General features: G+C 44.3%; 1 protein-coding gene across 5 annotated transcripts in view; it reads left to right on the top strand.

Annotated features, from left to right (window-relative positions):
* The window catches only part of Trim2 (tripartite motif containing 2), a 156,293-nt gene that overhangs the window by 116,866 nt on the left and 22,841 nt on the right, over positions 1-16,586 (top strand). For all 5 annotated transcript variants that reach the window (XM_036191021.1, XM_036191019.1, XM_036191018.1 and 2 more), the window contains exons 4-6: positions 6,603-6,754; positions 7,680-7,860; positions 8,737-9,460. In XM_036191021.1, coding sequence (XP_036046914.1) covers positions 6,603-6,754; positions 7,680-7,860; positions 8,737-9,460 — 1,057 coding nt within the window. The remainder of the gene's footprint in view (positions 1-6,602; positions 6,755-7,679; positions 7,861-8,736; positions 9,461-16,586) is intronic.

Genomic DNA, 16,586 nt, shown 5'->3' with positions numbered 1-16,586 from the left:
TTAACAGCAAAGTGGGGTGCTGCCATGCTGATTAGCACCAGTGGATGAAGGCCTGTCACGTGCTGAAATGCTGTGTGCTCTGCTCATTAAACCGTCGGGACCGCACTGCCAAGTCCTAAAGGAAACAGAATGACAGCCAATGATCTAAGAGGCTCTTTGCTCTTAAAGCCAACCCTTGAGCTCATGCCTTGTGATCCTGGGTAGACACATGACCAGGGAGCCCTGTCAGTGTTCAGTGAGGCTCCATCCAACAACTAACAAGGATGTTGACAGGAAGGGGAATTCAGGGTGAGACTGCCCTACCACTAACAAGGTCCTCCCCTCCCCCATCAACTGTCAGGATCCCCACAAAGGCCTCCAGATTGGCCACAGGCCTGGAGCATCCTTTTCCCCCTAGGAATGCATGTGGCCCTGCCAGCTCCTCTGCTGATGGACACAGACGGTGACCACCTGTCAACACCAATAAGCTCACCCTGGCCTCTGGCTGCCCTCCCACCCCTGGGGACAGTGGCATCATCTCTCTGGAGATGGATGAGCTCAGCTGAGGGGCACATAGTCACCCCACAATTAGTGCCAAAGCCAACAAGCCTCAGCTGTGAAAGCCTAGAACAAGCATTTAAGAACCACTAGCTTTCTGCACTTCAGAAATGATTCCAGAGTTCTTTCTCCCAGAACACACTCGGGATATTGAGCCTCAGACAATGAACCCTTGCTGCTGTCAACTCTAAGGAGCAGTCAGGGTTGTTTTTTCTTGTCTTTTAAGGTAAAAATCACATAACATCAGATTCAATATTTCAAACACTTAAAAGTATATAGTTAGTGGGTTTTGTAGTCATAAAATTGTGCAAATATCACCACTGTCTGGTTCCAGAATATTTTCATCGCCCCCAAAAAGCAACTCCACATCTATAAACAGCCATTTCAGCCTGGTGATGTCACATGCCCAGGTTGTGATTTTCACATGTGACTCTCCCTGCAATCTTGGGATAAATCCTACCATCCTTCGGGTGTATGGCTGGGTTTTGTTAGTTCATTGCACAGGAATTTTTACCCAAATCTACAAGGGATGTCAGTCTGTTATTGTTTTGCAGTATTCTTGGCCCAGTGAATTAGGAAATGCTGCACACACACACACACACACACACACACACACACACACACACACACACTTTTTTATTTTTTGAGACAGGGTCTCACTATATCACCTTGCCCTAGAATTCTACTACTCCCTATGTAGACCAGGCAAGCCTTACACTCACAATGATCCACCTGCCTCCCGTGTGTTGGGATTAAAGGTGTGTGACACCACAGCCTATTCCTCTTATGCCTTTTAGAATTATTTGGGAAGGTTTGGAATATTTTTTTCCTAATAATTTATTATTTTTTATTTTATGTGAATTGGTGTTTGGCTCATGTGAGGGTGTCAGATTCCCTGGAATTGGAGTTACAGACAGTTATGAGCTGCCATGTGGGTGCCAGGAATTGAAGCCAGGTCCTCTGGAAGGGCAGCCAGTGCTCTTAACTGTGGAGCCATCTCTCCAGTCCAGTGAAATAATTTCTTATCTAAAATTCTTGGTAGATTCTGCCAGTGAAGCGTTGGATCCTAGGCCTTTCTTTGATGCCAGTTTTCTGACTGTAGCTTCATTCAGATTTGAATTTCTCCTATGCATCTGTTTTGGTAGTCTGAGTGTTTCTAGAAATCTGTCCATGCCATGTAGGCATTCAACCTACTGTCATACAATTATCCATAGTATAATTATAATTCATTATAATTCTTTATGTTTCCAAGATATCAGCAGCAAAATCTACCTACTTTCCCTCCTGATTTTAGTAATTTGAGGCTTCTTCCTCTCTTGGCCAATCTAAATAAAGTTTTTATTCTTCAATTTATATAATTTCCTTCTTATCAATTACACACTTTCCTCTGTGACAAAGGTATTTGCCTTAGACTGTTATGTCTGATGCTAAATTAGATCCTTTTCGGTTGTAGTTCACAGAAAATTTCTCTTTCTACACCTTTAGGTTAAACATTCAGTTTGTTTCTTTGGACATTTATTTATTTATTTGATGTGGGGGTTTGACTGGGTGCCTTGTACATTTTGGGTAAGTGCTCTATCATTGAGCTATGTCCCCAAACCTTTTCATTGTTGTTTTTGCTTTTTAAAGATTCCTTTTATCATTTTTAAGTGTGTGTGTGTGTGTCTGTCTGTCTGTCTGTCTGTGTGTCTGTGTGCAGTGCCCTGTGAGTCCAGATACAGCAGATTCTCTTGAGCTAGAGTTACAGGCAGTTGTGCACAGTCCTGAGACTTTGATAGTTATAAGCAAAGTCTCCCTATTTAGTCAAGACTGGCCTTGAACTTGCAGCCTTCCCACCTTTACCTCCCAGGTATTGGGAGTGCAGGCTTGTGACATTGTGCTAGGTCTAAAGTGTTCTGAGACAGGAAGTACATCATTAATCTTATGATCCGTTCCTTGTCCGTCTTGTGTACCTTTCTTGTCTGTATGATAGCTTGGTTATGAGGTGTCTTGATTCAGCTCTCTTTGAGTTGGCTACTTAGAGTTTCTGCAGCTTCTTTTTGGCTGTGTCAATTTGTCTCTTTCATCAATATTTGAGGAGTTTCCAGCTCTAGTTTGTTCAAATATTACTTTTTTTTAAAGATTTATTTATTTATTTACTTATTTATCATGTATACAGTATTCTGTCTGCATGTGTCCCTGCAGGCCAGAAGAGGGCACCAGATCTCATTACAAGTGGTTGTGAGCCACCATGTGGTTGCTGGGAATTGAACTCAGGACCTCTGGAAGAGCAGTTGGTGCTCTTAACCACTGAGCCATCTCTCCAGTCCTCAAATATTACTTTTTAAAAATGTTTGTTACATATATATATATATATATATATATATATATATATATATATATATAGAGAGAGAGAGAGAGAGAGAGAGAGAGAGAGAGTGTGTGTGTGTGTGTGTGTGTGTGTGTGTGTGTGTGTGTGTGTCAGAGCTTGGGAGTGGAGGTCAGAGGACAACTTTGCAGAGTTGGTTCTCTACTTTTACCATGTAAGTCCTAGGGATGAAACTCAGGTCATGGGGTTTGCTTGCAAGTGTGGCCACTAAGCCGTCTTGCTGGCCCTCAAATATCATCTCTTTCTTTCTTCTGAGACGTCTAGGTTGTGTTACTTTTTCTTTGTTCTTTTTTATTTCTGCCCGGTAAGCTGAAATGATTTAATTTCACCTTTACTGATTTTTCCTCTCCTGCCTGCTGCTCATGCTGTCTGGGAAACCCCTCCTGTGAATTTTACATTTTAATTGTTATACTTTCCATGCTGGGATATTTCTGTTCCTTCTTAAAATTTCTGTCTCTTTAGCTGGGGGGTGGTGGCGGCACACACCTTTAATCCCAGCACCTGGGAGGCAGAGGCAGGTGGGTCTCTGAGTTCAAGGCCAGCCTGGTCTACAGAGCGAATTCTAGGGCAGCCAGATCTACACAGAGAAACTGTGTCTCAAAAAACAAACAAACAAACAAAAATTCTGTCTCTTAAATATCCTCTATTTGGTGCGGCATCGTCTTTGGCTTCCTCTAGCTGTTTTGTTTGTTTTTAAAGTAAATATAGAGAGATATATACACATATATATCTGTATATATATGATTAAGTATGTGTGTATGCATATATATATATATGCATACACACACACACACATACACACACACGGTTTCTTTTAGTTCTGGGACTGTCTGTAAGAGTTGATTTAAGCTCTGGTAAATCCAATCTGGATTTACTAAGAGGCAGCTTTTATTAATTTATTTTGGTGTGGACCATCTTCGCTTTTAAAAACTTGAGATTTTATTCTCTTTTTTTTGTGTAGATGGATTGTTTTGCCTGTGGTGTTAAGTGTATGGGTGTATGTGTGTGTATCATGTGTGTGTAGAGCCCATAAATACCAGGAGAGGTTGCCAGGCACCCTGAGACCTGAGATATAGCTCGTTGTGAGTGGTCATGTGAGTGCTGAGAGTCGAACCCGGGACCTCTGGAAGAGCAGCTGGTTCTCTTAACCTCTGAGCCATCTCCAGCCCCTTCTTCTCTCTCTCTTTCTCTCTCTCTCTCTCTCTCTCTCTCTCTCTCTCTCTCTCTCTCTCTCTTATGTTTTATGACTTATTATTTTTTCCCTGGAAATTAAGGCATTTAAAGTACTATGATGAAGGGTGTACATGGTGCCGTACACCTTCAGTTATAACTACTTGAGAGGCTAAATCAGGGACATGGTGAGTTTGAGGGTAGCATGGGCTACAGAGGGAGATTCTATCCTTAAGCAAAAGAAAGGAAGAAAGATAGTATTGTGGCAACTCTAGAAGTTCTATTTTCTCTCTGTTATATATATATATATATATATATATATATATATATATATATATGCTTGTGACTTTTCTGGACCAGTTTTGTAAAGGATGCAATTTTTGTCATGTGTGGTCACTGGAATGTGTTCCATTAGCTTGGCTTCGTCATCTGCTAGTGATGTGGCAGAGGTTTCCTTACTCAGTAAGTCCACTCTCCTGCCACCAACTGAAAATATAAATTAAGAAGAGTGGCTTGAGAGATGGCTCAGTGGTTAGAGCACTGGCTGCGCTTGTCGAGGATCTGGGTTCAATTCCCAGCAGCCAAATGGCCACTTAGAATCATCTACACCTCCAGTTCCAGAGGATGGGACCTCCTCTTCTGCAAGCACCTGACAAAACACTCATAGACATAAAGCAAAATAAACAGAGTAAAAAGGGGGTAGGTAAGCATAGGATGATGGGCTCTGGTCTTGATGATGTTTTTTTAGATTTTTAGTGTCCATATATTACTTCATGTCCTTTTCTTATCTTATAATTTCCTCCCCCATCATCTCACTTCTCAGACTGCGGAATACATTGAACTCAGACCAGAAAATGCAAGTAATACGGCATAGTGTTTGAGATTTCTAAACACAGCATGGACACCAACTAATTTCTAAATAAACATTGCCACTGTCTAACCCCATTCAACACTTGAGGTGGCACTCTCTTCTCTCACAAGCAGCATGTAGCAATTCAGTGTCGGCCTCAGTTGACATGGGAAATGTGCTGGTAGCTTGCACGAGCACTATGAGTGTGTCACACTCCCCAACCCAGACACTAGCATCAGTCCCAACACCCTGAAGAACGGGAGGGAAGAAGCTTCCCCATTCCGTTCTTGACTCTACCACACACGACGGCAGTAATTTCCGGCACTGCTGGGATTTCATGAGTATTTACCACGAAGCGGGGATATTTATTACATGTGATCCAGAAATAAAATGTTCTGATATTATGAACCACCTTCTGCTGAAGCCATGAAGTGAAAGGAACCTTCGCCCTCACAGGATCAGATTCCTTGGATCCCTAGGGAGGACATTTTCAGCAAAAAGTTTCAGAATTTATCAGAAAAGTTATTTTTATCTTCCTTCCTCCAGGCCTTTGAAAGACAGGAAGCCTCTTAGACTAATAATTGTTAATAAAAAAAAATATTTGTGATAAAAGGCTCATACACGGTTACCAAGTATTTGCATTTCCAAAAGTAATTTCTAGAAAGCTGACAGCAGGAACTCAGCACAGCAGTGCATCAGTTTTGGATCCTTCTGTTTTTCCTGAACAGTGAAAGCCAGGACTATGTTAAAGGAACAGCAAACAATCCAGTGCAGCTCCAGCTAGAAAAAGGGGGATCCATGAAGAGGACCCCTTAGTTCACAGCATCCTTACCCAGCAGTTTCTATATGGCAGGCTGTGTTGAGCTGGACTGAATCACACAGCTTTTAAAATAAGAAACAAACTTTGAGTCTTCCCTTGGAAGAGTTGAATTTCCATTTGAGTTTGTCATTAAAGTTCAGTTTAATTCAGCATGAGGATATTTTGAACAGGAGATGTACACCGAAAACTTTGGGCTCTAATGAAATTAAGGGGACTGCCACGGCTTACCATACACAGAGCCCTGGGTTTGAACCCTAGATCCAGAAAAGAAGGGAAGAAATGAAATTTCCAGTTCACAGTCCAAGCCTGCTAGGTTTCCTTATGTGATAAAAGTTAAAAAAAAAATAAAATAAATTGATCCCTGTCTTCAAAAAGCAGTGAGGGAGGGCTTCCAATTTATGGCTGAGGCATAGCCCTAAAAGGTCATTTTATGTGACAAAATTGATGCTTTCTCTCTCTCTCTCTTTTTTTTTTTTTTTTTGGTTTGTTTGTTTTTGAGACCAGGTCTCACTGTATAGCCGTGGCTGCCTTGAAACTTGCTATGTAGACCATGTTGGCCTGGAACTTAGAAGAGTTCCATCTTCCTCTGCCTCCTGAGTGCTAGGACTAAAGGTCTTCACCACCATGCCTGGCTCAAAAGCCCTTTGGAAGGCCTGAGTACTTTATAGCGAGCTTAGGTTCTAAGGCCCGAGTGTTGGAGAGCCACAGCAGCGGCTTTGGGCTTGGATGCAGCTCTGCTCGAGGCCTGTCCTATCAAAGCTTAGACCCTGTAATGCCAACAGCTTCCATGACTGAGAATGAAGGAGGAGCATGTATATGTATGCTTCCTGCGGAGTAAGCTCTCTGTGTTCCCACAGGTGATGGAATTTTACTGCCAATCATGTGAGACAGCCATGTGTCGGGAGTGCACCGAGGGGGAGCATGCGGAGCACCCCACTGTGCCCCTGAAGGATGTAGTAGAACAGCACAAGGCTTCACTCCAGGTCCAGCTGGATGCGGTCAACAAAAGGTGCCACGCCCCTCCAGACTCCCCCCACCCCACCCCATGTGAGGCCTGGCCTCGACGTCTGGTATCTGAGATGGTAGGGTCATGCTAGCCTGTATAGATGACTCTGTGTGTTCTACGTTCTTCCTGATCATGAGATCTCTGAATTTCCTGCCTAACCAGAACCAAGGTTTTCCTGAGAGCTGTTGCCATACTTCAGGCCTGTGGTGGTGGCTGGGATGGCTCTTCTCTGATGAGCCCCATACAGTGGTGCTGAGCAGTGATTGCTCAATTTTCCCAGAGTGTTTGTTTTCAGGGTTTTTTCTTTGGCATGGACACAAATGAAAATAGTACTCGAGTCCTTTATGAGAGAGCCTGAGAAGAAGACATTAACAACCAGTTGGGAAACAAGACAAAAGAGTCAAAAGTCTCCGTGAGAAAAGTGTAGTCTTACAATGTTACTTACTTAAAGGCACTTGGAAACTTACAAGAAGTTCTCCAGATACCCTGAGTTCAGCTACGTTTGTATGACTGGGGAATAATGATAAAGCTAGACATTTAGAATATAGTGGTTCTTTACCACGGCCATTATGACCAACCCCACCCACCCAGAATGCTTGACACTACCTAAAGGCATTTTGGGGTCCTAGCAGTGGTGGGGTGGGGATATGCTGTTGGCATTGGGTAGAGGAGAGAGCATTGTTAAACATCCTATATACGCAAGGCAGTCTTCCACGATAAGGAATATCACACCATCAATAATTACAATGATGGTTGAAGGTAGGCTGAAAAAGATGTGACCCTGAAAGTCATATTGGTTCAATGGCTTTTTAAAGGTGGCGGGAAGCATCATAGAAAAGGCATTCTGCTTTTAGAGGGACTGAAAGGTGTAGGTAGACTCTGGAATACTTCCAGGTTAATGATCGTTAACGACTCTCCTGTCTCTCAGACTCCCAGAAATAGATTCTGCTCTTCAGTTCATCTCAGAAATCATCCATCAGTTAACCAACCAAAAGGCCAGCATCGTAGATGACATCCACTCCACCTTTGATGAGCTGCAGAAGACTTTAAATGTTCGCAAGAGCGTGCTGCTCATGGAGCTGGAGGTCAACTATGGCCTCAAACACAAAGTAAGGTTCTGCTCTCCTACAGGTTTCCTGTGAGAGGTGTGACGCCAGGGCCACTCCATTCAGAGCACCGGCTTACTGTGTTCTAATAGCACCAGTGGCGGCGGGAGCCTACACAGGTCCTTAAATGTCACCACTGTGCTGTAAACTCCTGTTTTCATTTAGTAGAGAATTCCCCACTCACCCCCACCCCCAGCCCCGTTTTTCTTTTGGCAAAACTGGGATTCTGTGACCTTCTGTAGCAATGTATAGTCTGACATAAGGAGAGGTTGTGTATCATAATGTTTTCAGGGTTTAGAGTTGCCTGGAATGTTTTCCTCCCTTAATTATAATGTGGGAGAGTCTCTTAACTGCTCTCACCCACACTAACCTGTTCCTCAACTTCCAAGTGCATCCTGACTGCAGCCTTTGTTCAGGCTGTTCACCAAGCCCGGGGAGGAGAACTTCTGGTATTCAGATGTGGAGACTTCTCCAGTGGTTGGTTTTTGTTCCTTGAGGTGGTGACCAGGCAGCTCTGCACGTTAGGGAAAGCCACGGAGTAATGATTATTTCACATCAAGCAGACCATTTGTTTGCCACACTCTTGGTAGCCCTTTCTGTTTTGCCTCATGTAAACAGACGACCCAAGAAAGGCACGTGTGGGTGATGAGGCAGGGTGAGGCGGAAGGGACATCTCCAGAAGGCACTGGAAATGCAATTTAGCATTTTTGCATGAGTTCACTGGGTTAAATGGAATGCAGCCAGTGTGGAGCCACCTGAGTGGGCGGGTATAGAAGCTGGTTCTTTTGGGCGGAGGGCTCTGCCCCAGCTCCTGGCAAGCGTCCCGCAGGCTGCACAGTGTCCTGTAGGAAGTGCTCACTGCTTCTGTGTACCTGGCAGGTGCTGCAGTCGCAGCTGGATACCCTGCTCCAAGGCCAGGAGAGCATTAAGAGCTGCAGCAACTTCACGGCGCAGGCCCTCAACCATGGCACGGAGACGGAGGTGCTGCTGGTGAAGAAGCAGATGAGCGAGAAGCTGAACGAACTGGCGGACCAGGACTTCCCACTGCACCCGCGGGAGAACGACCAGCTGGATTTCATCGTGGAAACCGAGGGACTGAAGAAGTCCATCCACAACCTAGGGACCATCCTCACCACTAACGCTGTCGCCTCGGAGACGGTGGCCACGGGCGAGGGGCTTCGGCAGACCATCATCGGGCAGCCCATGTCCGTCACCATAACCACGAAGGACAAAGACGGAGAGCTCTGCAAGACCGGCAACGCGTACCTCACCGCCGAGCTCAGCACCCCCGACGGCAGCGTGGCGGACGGAGAGATCCTGGACAATAAGAACGGCACCTACGAGTTCCTGTACACCGTGCAGAAGGAGGGGGACTTCACCCTGTCCCTCAGGCTCTACGACCAGCACATCCGAGGCAGCCCGTTCAAACTCAAGGTCATCCGCTCTGCCGACGTGTCCCCCACCACCGAGGGCGTGAAGCGACGCGTCAAGTCCCCCGGGAGCGGCCACGTCAAGCAGAAGGCTGTGAAGAGACCCGCCAGCATGTACAGCACCGGCAAGCGAAAAGAGAACCCCATCGAGGACGACCTGATCTTCCGAGTGGGTAAGGAGTAGGAGTTGTGCCTGGACTGAGTGGCTAGGGGGACACCCGGCAAGCGTTCCTGCCAGTGGGGATCCTACACTTCAGAGCAGGTGGGGAGCTTCTGGTTGTATTAGGCTAGCTTCTGTAGGCTCTTTGCAAATGTTGTTCTTCCTCCTCCCCCATCTTCCTCCTTCTTCCCTCCCCCTCCTCCTCCTTCCCTTTCTCCTCCCCCTCTCCCTTCCTCCTCTTCAGCCTGCTCCTTTCTAAGAAATAAGTACTGCCAGTGAGAAAATGAAAATAAGCAAAAAGAAAAATAGAGGATCCCCAACATTCATAACCTGGATATTTTAAAGGATTCACAGAATCATTCTCACTTTGGTGGGAGTGTCTTTGGAGGACTTCTACCTAACCCAAAGGCAGAAAGAGCCTTGCCTCAGGCAAATACTTGTGTTTCTGTGAAATCTGTGGGCTTGGGAAGTAGCAGTCCCACAGACGGAGTTCTAATGCCTCTCTGTCCCAACTCCTGCAAGGGGTAGGAGACCCGTGGGGGCCAGCTGTGCGGGGCAGGCTGTGCGGGGCACGCTGTGTGGCCAGCCAAGCTTGCAGAGTGGAGCCCTGCCCCTAAGACTGCAGGGTGGAGAAGGCAGTGGGTTGGGAATGAAACCAGAAGGTGTAGCCTGAGCTCAGAGATGGGAATGCAGAGTTGCTCCTACCTCTGATTTATTGTCTGTCCCTTTTTACTTATGTTGGTTTTAACTGCTTACTTTCTCAAGAGAAAGCAACCTAAACATAAATCAAAAAGGGCTCAGTCGTTCTTAAGGAAAATAAAAGCTTGCATTTTGTTTAAAAAAGCAGCCTGCTCATCCCCCTGTGGTGTCTTCCTGCATGCAGCTTGCTCACTCCCCTGTGGTGTCTCTTCCAGCAGCCTGCTCACCCCCCTGTGGTGTCTTCCTGCATGCAGCTTGCTCACTCCCCTGTGGTGTCTGCATCCCAGTGGCTGAGAGTGCTGCACAGTGTGTTGACTGACACACTTAGAAGAGAAACAGATTTTTCTGCCGCAGAACTTCCCAGGATGGGAATCTGCTGATATGCACTGTGTCCTATGAGAGGGAAGGATTCACAGTGCTGGCCAACTTTTCCCATCTGTTTTCCATGGACCAGCCTGGGAAACTAAGGCTCCTTGGAACATTTGTGGGCTGAGTTGCCCAATTCGTACTCTGAATTGTGGTAAGGACTGTGGCATGACATATAACTTGTCTGTTCAGAGTGTGCCTTTATTAGCCACCTGTGGGTACAAGGGACAAGCTGGGACAGACACAGGACTGGATCCTGCCGCTCCAGTTCCTCCACGTACGCCTTGGGCATATATTTCTGCGTTCCCTAACTTCAGCTTCCATGTCCGTAAAATGCAAAAATGTCTTCTAGATTCTTCCATGTTGTCATACACACACAGAGAGAGAGAGAGAGAGAGAGAGAGACAGAGAGAGAGACAGAGAGAGAGACAGAGAGAGAGAGAGAGAGCTAGTAGTATTCTCTTTGACATACTTTCAAATACTTTGACACTTGGTTTTATTTTTTTGGGAAATCCTAGTGGTAGTCCTGGACTATGTTAGTTCCATTTTTAATTGTATGAACATTCACTCTGTTTACATTCATAGTGGCTAAAAGTGTGGTAAGGTTTCCCTTTATCCACATCTTCATCAACATTTATCTAGTCTTTGATGGTAGTGGTTGTTTTAATTTGCATTTTCCTGATGGTTAGTAATGCTGACCACTTTTATATACTTGTTGGCTACCTATATGCCCTTTTAAGGAATTTAGATATTTAGATCCTTTGCCCATGTTTAAATTATGTGCCTCAATGTGCATGTGGAGGTTGGAGGACAGCTTCATGGTTGCTTGTCTCCTTCCTCTGTGAGTTCTAAGCATCCAACTCAGACCACTAGGTCTATGTGATAAATCTTTACCTGCCTAGCCATCTCACTGGCTCCAGTTTGTCTTCTCACCATTGAGTTGTTTGGAGCTAGATGTACTAGTATACTGCTGAGGCAGAAAGATTGAGAGTTCAAGACCAGCCTAGGTTACATAAGCCATCATTCTCTTAATATGAGGCTAGCAAAATTGGTAACAAAAGCAAAAACATTAAACTAAAAATCTTCTGTTCGACAAACAAAACAATCCCCAGAGTGAAGAGATTTTAAAAAAAGATTATGAAATTATTTGGGTTCCTTATGTATTTTGGATACTAATGCTTTAATAGTTGTACGGTTGCCATGAAATTTCTTCCATTCTGTTTTGCTTTGTTGCTGGTGCTGTTAGGCACATACCTAAAAGCACCGTTGCTCAAACCAGTGCCGTGGGCTTCCCCCGTTCCCCCTCGGGTGGGGCTTGCAGTTTCAGGTCCTCGGCTTTGAGTCTAGAACCCAGTTTGAATTGCTCTTTGTGTTTGCTATGAGGTCAGCATCTAATGATCTGCATGTCGACATCTGGATTTCCCAGCACCATTTGTTGAAGGGACTCTGCTGTCCCCATTGTCTGTTCTTTGTCACAGATCAGTTAACCATAAGCGTGTGGCTTTATTTCTGAGCGCTCTGTTCTTCGTTTGGTCTGTTGAGTTTTTGTTTCTGAGACAGGATCTCACTTTGTATATTGTGCAGCCCAGGCTTGCCTTAAACTCTAGAGTCTCCTACATTGGTCTGCCAAGTCCTGGGACTATAGGTATGTTCCATGATGGCCTCTGTGCCTTGTCTTCCAGTAATATGTGTGCCTTTTTGATCCTAATATTATTCTGGTTTTGTCCAAATAGCTTTGAAGTAGACGTTGAAATCAGATAATGTAATGCCTCTGGCTTTGCTCTTTTTCCTCAAAATTGCTTCAGCTTTTTGGAGGTTTCTGTGGTTACATATGAATTTTAGCATTATTTTTCTTTATTTATTTATTTTTCTCTTTCTTTTTTTTGTTTTTTTGTTTGTTTGTTTTTTGTTTTTCGAGACAGGGTTTCTCTGTGTAGCTTTGCGCCTTTCCTGGAACTCACTTTGGAGACCAGGCTGGCCTCAAACTCACAGAGATCCTCCTGCCTCTGCCTCCCGAGTGCGGGGAATAAAGGCGTGCGCCACCACTGCCTGGCAAATTTTAGCATTATTTTTCTACTTCTGTGAAAATGGTATTGGAATTTTGGTAAGGATTACATTGAATTTGTAGATTACTTTGGGTAGTATGGACATTTTACCAGTATGCATTCTAGTCCATGAACACAGAATATCTTTCTACTTATTAATGGCGTCTGAAGTTCTTTCATAAATGTTTTTTGGTGTTCAGTGTTCAGACCTTTCATACTATTGGTTAAAAATATCCCTAGAGTTTTTGTTGTTGTTTTAATTCTTTAACTTCATGTCCTAATCCAGACTCTATAGTTGAAAGTTTTTCTGTGTCCTGTCCAGTCCTGCAGTCACTGAGACCAAAATAAACACACAGAGGCTTATATTATTTTTAAACTATAGCCATGATAGGCTTCTTGCTAGCTAGCTCTTATATCTTAATTAACCCATTTCTATAAATCTATACTTTGCCACATGGCTTGTGGCTTATTGGTACCTTTACATCTCGCTTCTCCTGGCAGCAGCTAGCAGCCTCTGCCCCACACTCCTTTCTCCTCTCCTATCTTGCTTGGATTTTCCTGCCTGGCTCCATCCTGCCCTGCCATAGACCAATGCAGTTTTATTTATCAACCAATCAGAGCAACACATATTCGCAGCGTACAGAAAGACATCCCACAGCGAGATTCTAGTAAAAGTCAGCACTCATGATGAAGTAATGAAGCTAAACAAACAAAACAAAACATTTTTAGAGCACCTGGCACCTGGCAGACCTTATGCTAAGTAATGAATATATTATAGAGATGACAGAAATGTAATCTCCTGTCTGAGCTTACAATTTGGTGTGACAGATACATGACCAACTTGGCCAACTACTGAGAGTTAGTGATGGAAAGCTATAATAATAAGGAGTTTAAGCCAGAATTTAATAGGACTTAACTCAAGTCAACAGATGTGAATAGCATATTAGGCAGAGGGACCAATGCAAAGAGCAAAGGAAAGTTGAAAGGGAGAGAATATGATTGATAGGTTCATCTCACACACATTTTGTACTGAGAGAGTAAAGATCAGAAGAATAAAAAGTGAATGTGACTGGACAAATCTGTGTGGGAACCCACTGTTCCTCAAACATCCTCCGTGTCCTCACACTTGATCACTCACAAGCCTGAATCCTACTACTTTTCTCTTTTAAAATCCACAGTGATTGCTATTATAATTTATACCTTGGTCTCAACAAGACTGCAAATTCCTTGAAGGACGATGCCATTATATCATCTGTCATCCCCAGCAGTACTCAGAAGTCCATTGGAATAGCATCAAGACATAACCTACATGATCTAAATATCCTTTTATTGGGCCAGTGAGATGGCTCAGTCAGTAAAGGCACTTTCCCCCAAGCCTGATGGCCTGGGCTTGGTCCCTGGAATAATTATTTAATCAGGAGCTTCAAAGAAATGTTAGTGATACAAGTTAAAGGAACTCAAGCTGGGCATGGTGGCTCATGCCTTGAGTTCCAGCACTCTGGAGGCGGAGGCAGGCAGATCTGTGAGTTCAAGGCCAACCTGGTCTACATAGTAAGTCAGGACAGCCAGGGCTACATAATGAGACCCTGTCTTGACTCCACTCCTCCAAACAAACACACACACATACACACAAACCAAATACAAAACCAAAACAGAACATAAACAGGTTAAAGGAACTCTAGATGGTGATTAGAAGCAGGAGAAGGGAGCAGGTATTTTTTGAGTCAGGTACTCATCTTACTCATAGTAGTGTTTTAGTCCCGATAATTCTGCAGTATAATATACCTGTTGATACACACACACACACACACACACACACACACACACACACACACACACATATGTATATATATGGCATTGAATATATATATAATATTAGGTATGCTGGAGGGTACTAGCACTAGCTTATTTAATAGCTCCATGTTACTTGAAATCACCAAGGATCATTTATTCTTTGGAAATGGGCAAATGCCACAGATCAGAACTCTCTCCCCTAACCCCTCAGTCCTACTTCTCAAAAGCCATATTATCAGGACAAAATATAACTATCCTTACCACAGAAGGAGCACATGCTTAAAGAAGTGAAAGCTACACCTTTTAAACACCCCTTAACTTGTGTGGTTTTTCCAAAGTTGAGTAGTGTGGCACCTCCCATGCCTGACAGCTTGATTGAAAGCCCAAATGAATATAACAAAAGCGAATTAGAGTCTCTCTCAAACACTGAATTGGAAAATAATTCTGAATGAGTTGAGAGAAGGAGCTCAGAGTTCCTATTGACAACCCTTTCTGGAAATGCAAAATTGCTTTCTGGGTTTGCTGACTAGGAGTTATGAGCTGGTGTAGTCAGTTATAAAGAGCATCATTGAACAAAGCGGAAGTGGAAGGTGTGGGAGGGAGGGAAAGAATCACAACTGAATTGTTTCAAAATATGTAATTCATACACCATACCTCAATGAGTTGGTAGGAAGTTGAATGAAGCACTCATTCATTCATATCATTTTAAACAGATGTGTAGGGCTGGAGAAGCAGTCTATCTCAGAGCTTTCTTCAGGCTCTGGGGTTGGTCCACAAGCATATAGAATAGAAAATGTGTATAGAATAGAATAGTATTCAGGTAGCATGTGCCCAAAGAGTTCACAGGAATATACTACACTGTTTTATGTCCCTCTTCCAGCCTCACCTCTGTAAGCCACCACTTATTTTCCTTAAAGAAGTGATGAGGGGGGTCCAGTTTGTGAGCTCATTATAAGACCCGTACCTCAGTCCCTTGAGAATCTCATCCTCAGGAGCTCTCCCTTCATTTCAAGTGGAAACAAGATGCAGTTTATAGTTACTGTATTTGTTAAATTCTAGGCACCGTGCTGTGTGTTAATCAGCTTTCTGTTCTTACAATAAACACCTTGAGATGTAAATAAAAAGAGAAGGTTTATTTTGGCTCACAGTTTTGGAGGTTCTGGTAAATGATTGGTTGGTTGGTTGCATTGCTTTGGGCCCTTTGATGAGGCAGCACCTCATGTTGTGGGTTATCCCATGAAGTGAAGTGCTGACCTCATGGTGACTGGCTAGCAAAGTCAGGAAGACTAGGAGCTGAAGACCCCATGTCTTCTTCGAGGTACGCCACCAATGACCTAACTTCCTTCCACAAAGCCCCACATCTTAGACGCTCAACCACCTCCTGCTAGTGTTGTAGGCAGAGGACCAAGCCTTCAATACTGGAGCCTGTGGGTGACTTTCCACCTCCCCTCTTGAGCATTGTGTCAGAGTGCAGCAGGGAACAGAACAGATTTTACTCCTTCACTCGGGGAGCTCGTGGTGTAGGGAGTGATACCGTCAAGCTGGTCAAAGTGCGGTAGGGGAGGGTTCAGTTCTCCAAGAGATTTCAGGAGCAAATGCTGCTGCCATAGGGACCAGCCTTCAGCAGCTCAGGAATTGAGGGGGAACTATGGAGTCAGCAAACTAATCACTCAATCGATTTTTCTATCTGAGGGAATAAAACTCAATCCTCTGGGGCTGGTAAAAAAAAAGGGGGGGGGACACACATGCACCTTCAGGATCTCTCTCTCTTGTTTTTTGAGACAGGGTTTCTCTGTGTAGCTTTTGGAGCCTATCCTGGAACTCGCTCTGTAGACCAGGCTGGCCCCGAACTCACAAAGATCCACCTGCCTCTGCCTCCTGAGTGCTGAAATTAAAGGCGTGTGCCACTACCACCAGCTACCTCTCATCTCTTAATTTCTTTTCTTACCTCTATCCAGAAGTATCCCTCTGTATATTGTTAATTGTTCCCTTACAGCTTATATACCCCAGCAAAGTCCTTCAAGCAATATAAAAATTACAATGTGGTCACTGTTCAGCTGGAATCTCCAGCTCAGCCATTCTCTCTCTCCAAACCCCACCCTCTCAGGAAAGCCAATAGGAGTCCAGTTCTGAATTCCTGGTGGGGGTGACAGCTAGCTGCTCAAGACCCTGCCTACCATGATGGAGGTTACGTCATTGCCCCTTCTCACCCCTGTGGTGGTATTGTGTCCCCCA

The sequence above is a fragment of the Onychomys torridus genome, chromosome 6 (assembly GCF_903995425.1).
Source record: "Onychomys torridus chromosome 6, mOncTor1.1, whole genome shotgun sequence".
NCBI lineage: Eukaryota > Metazoa > Chordata > Mammalia > Rodentia > Cricetidae > Onychomys > Onychomys torridus.
Note: the sequence above shows the minus strand (reverse complement) of the source record. Positions and strands in the feature narration are given on the sequence as shown.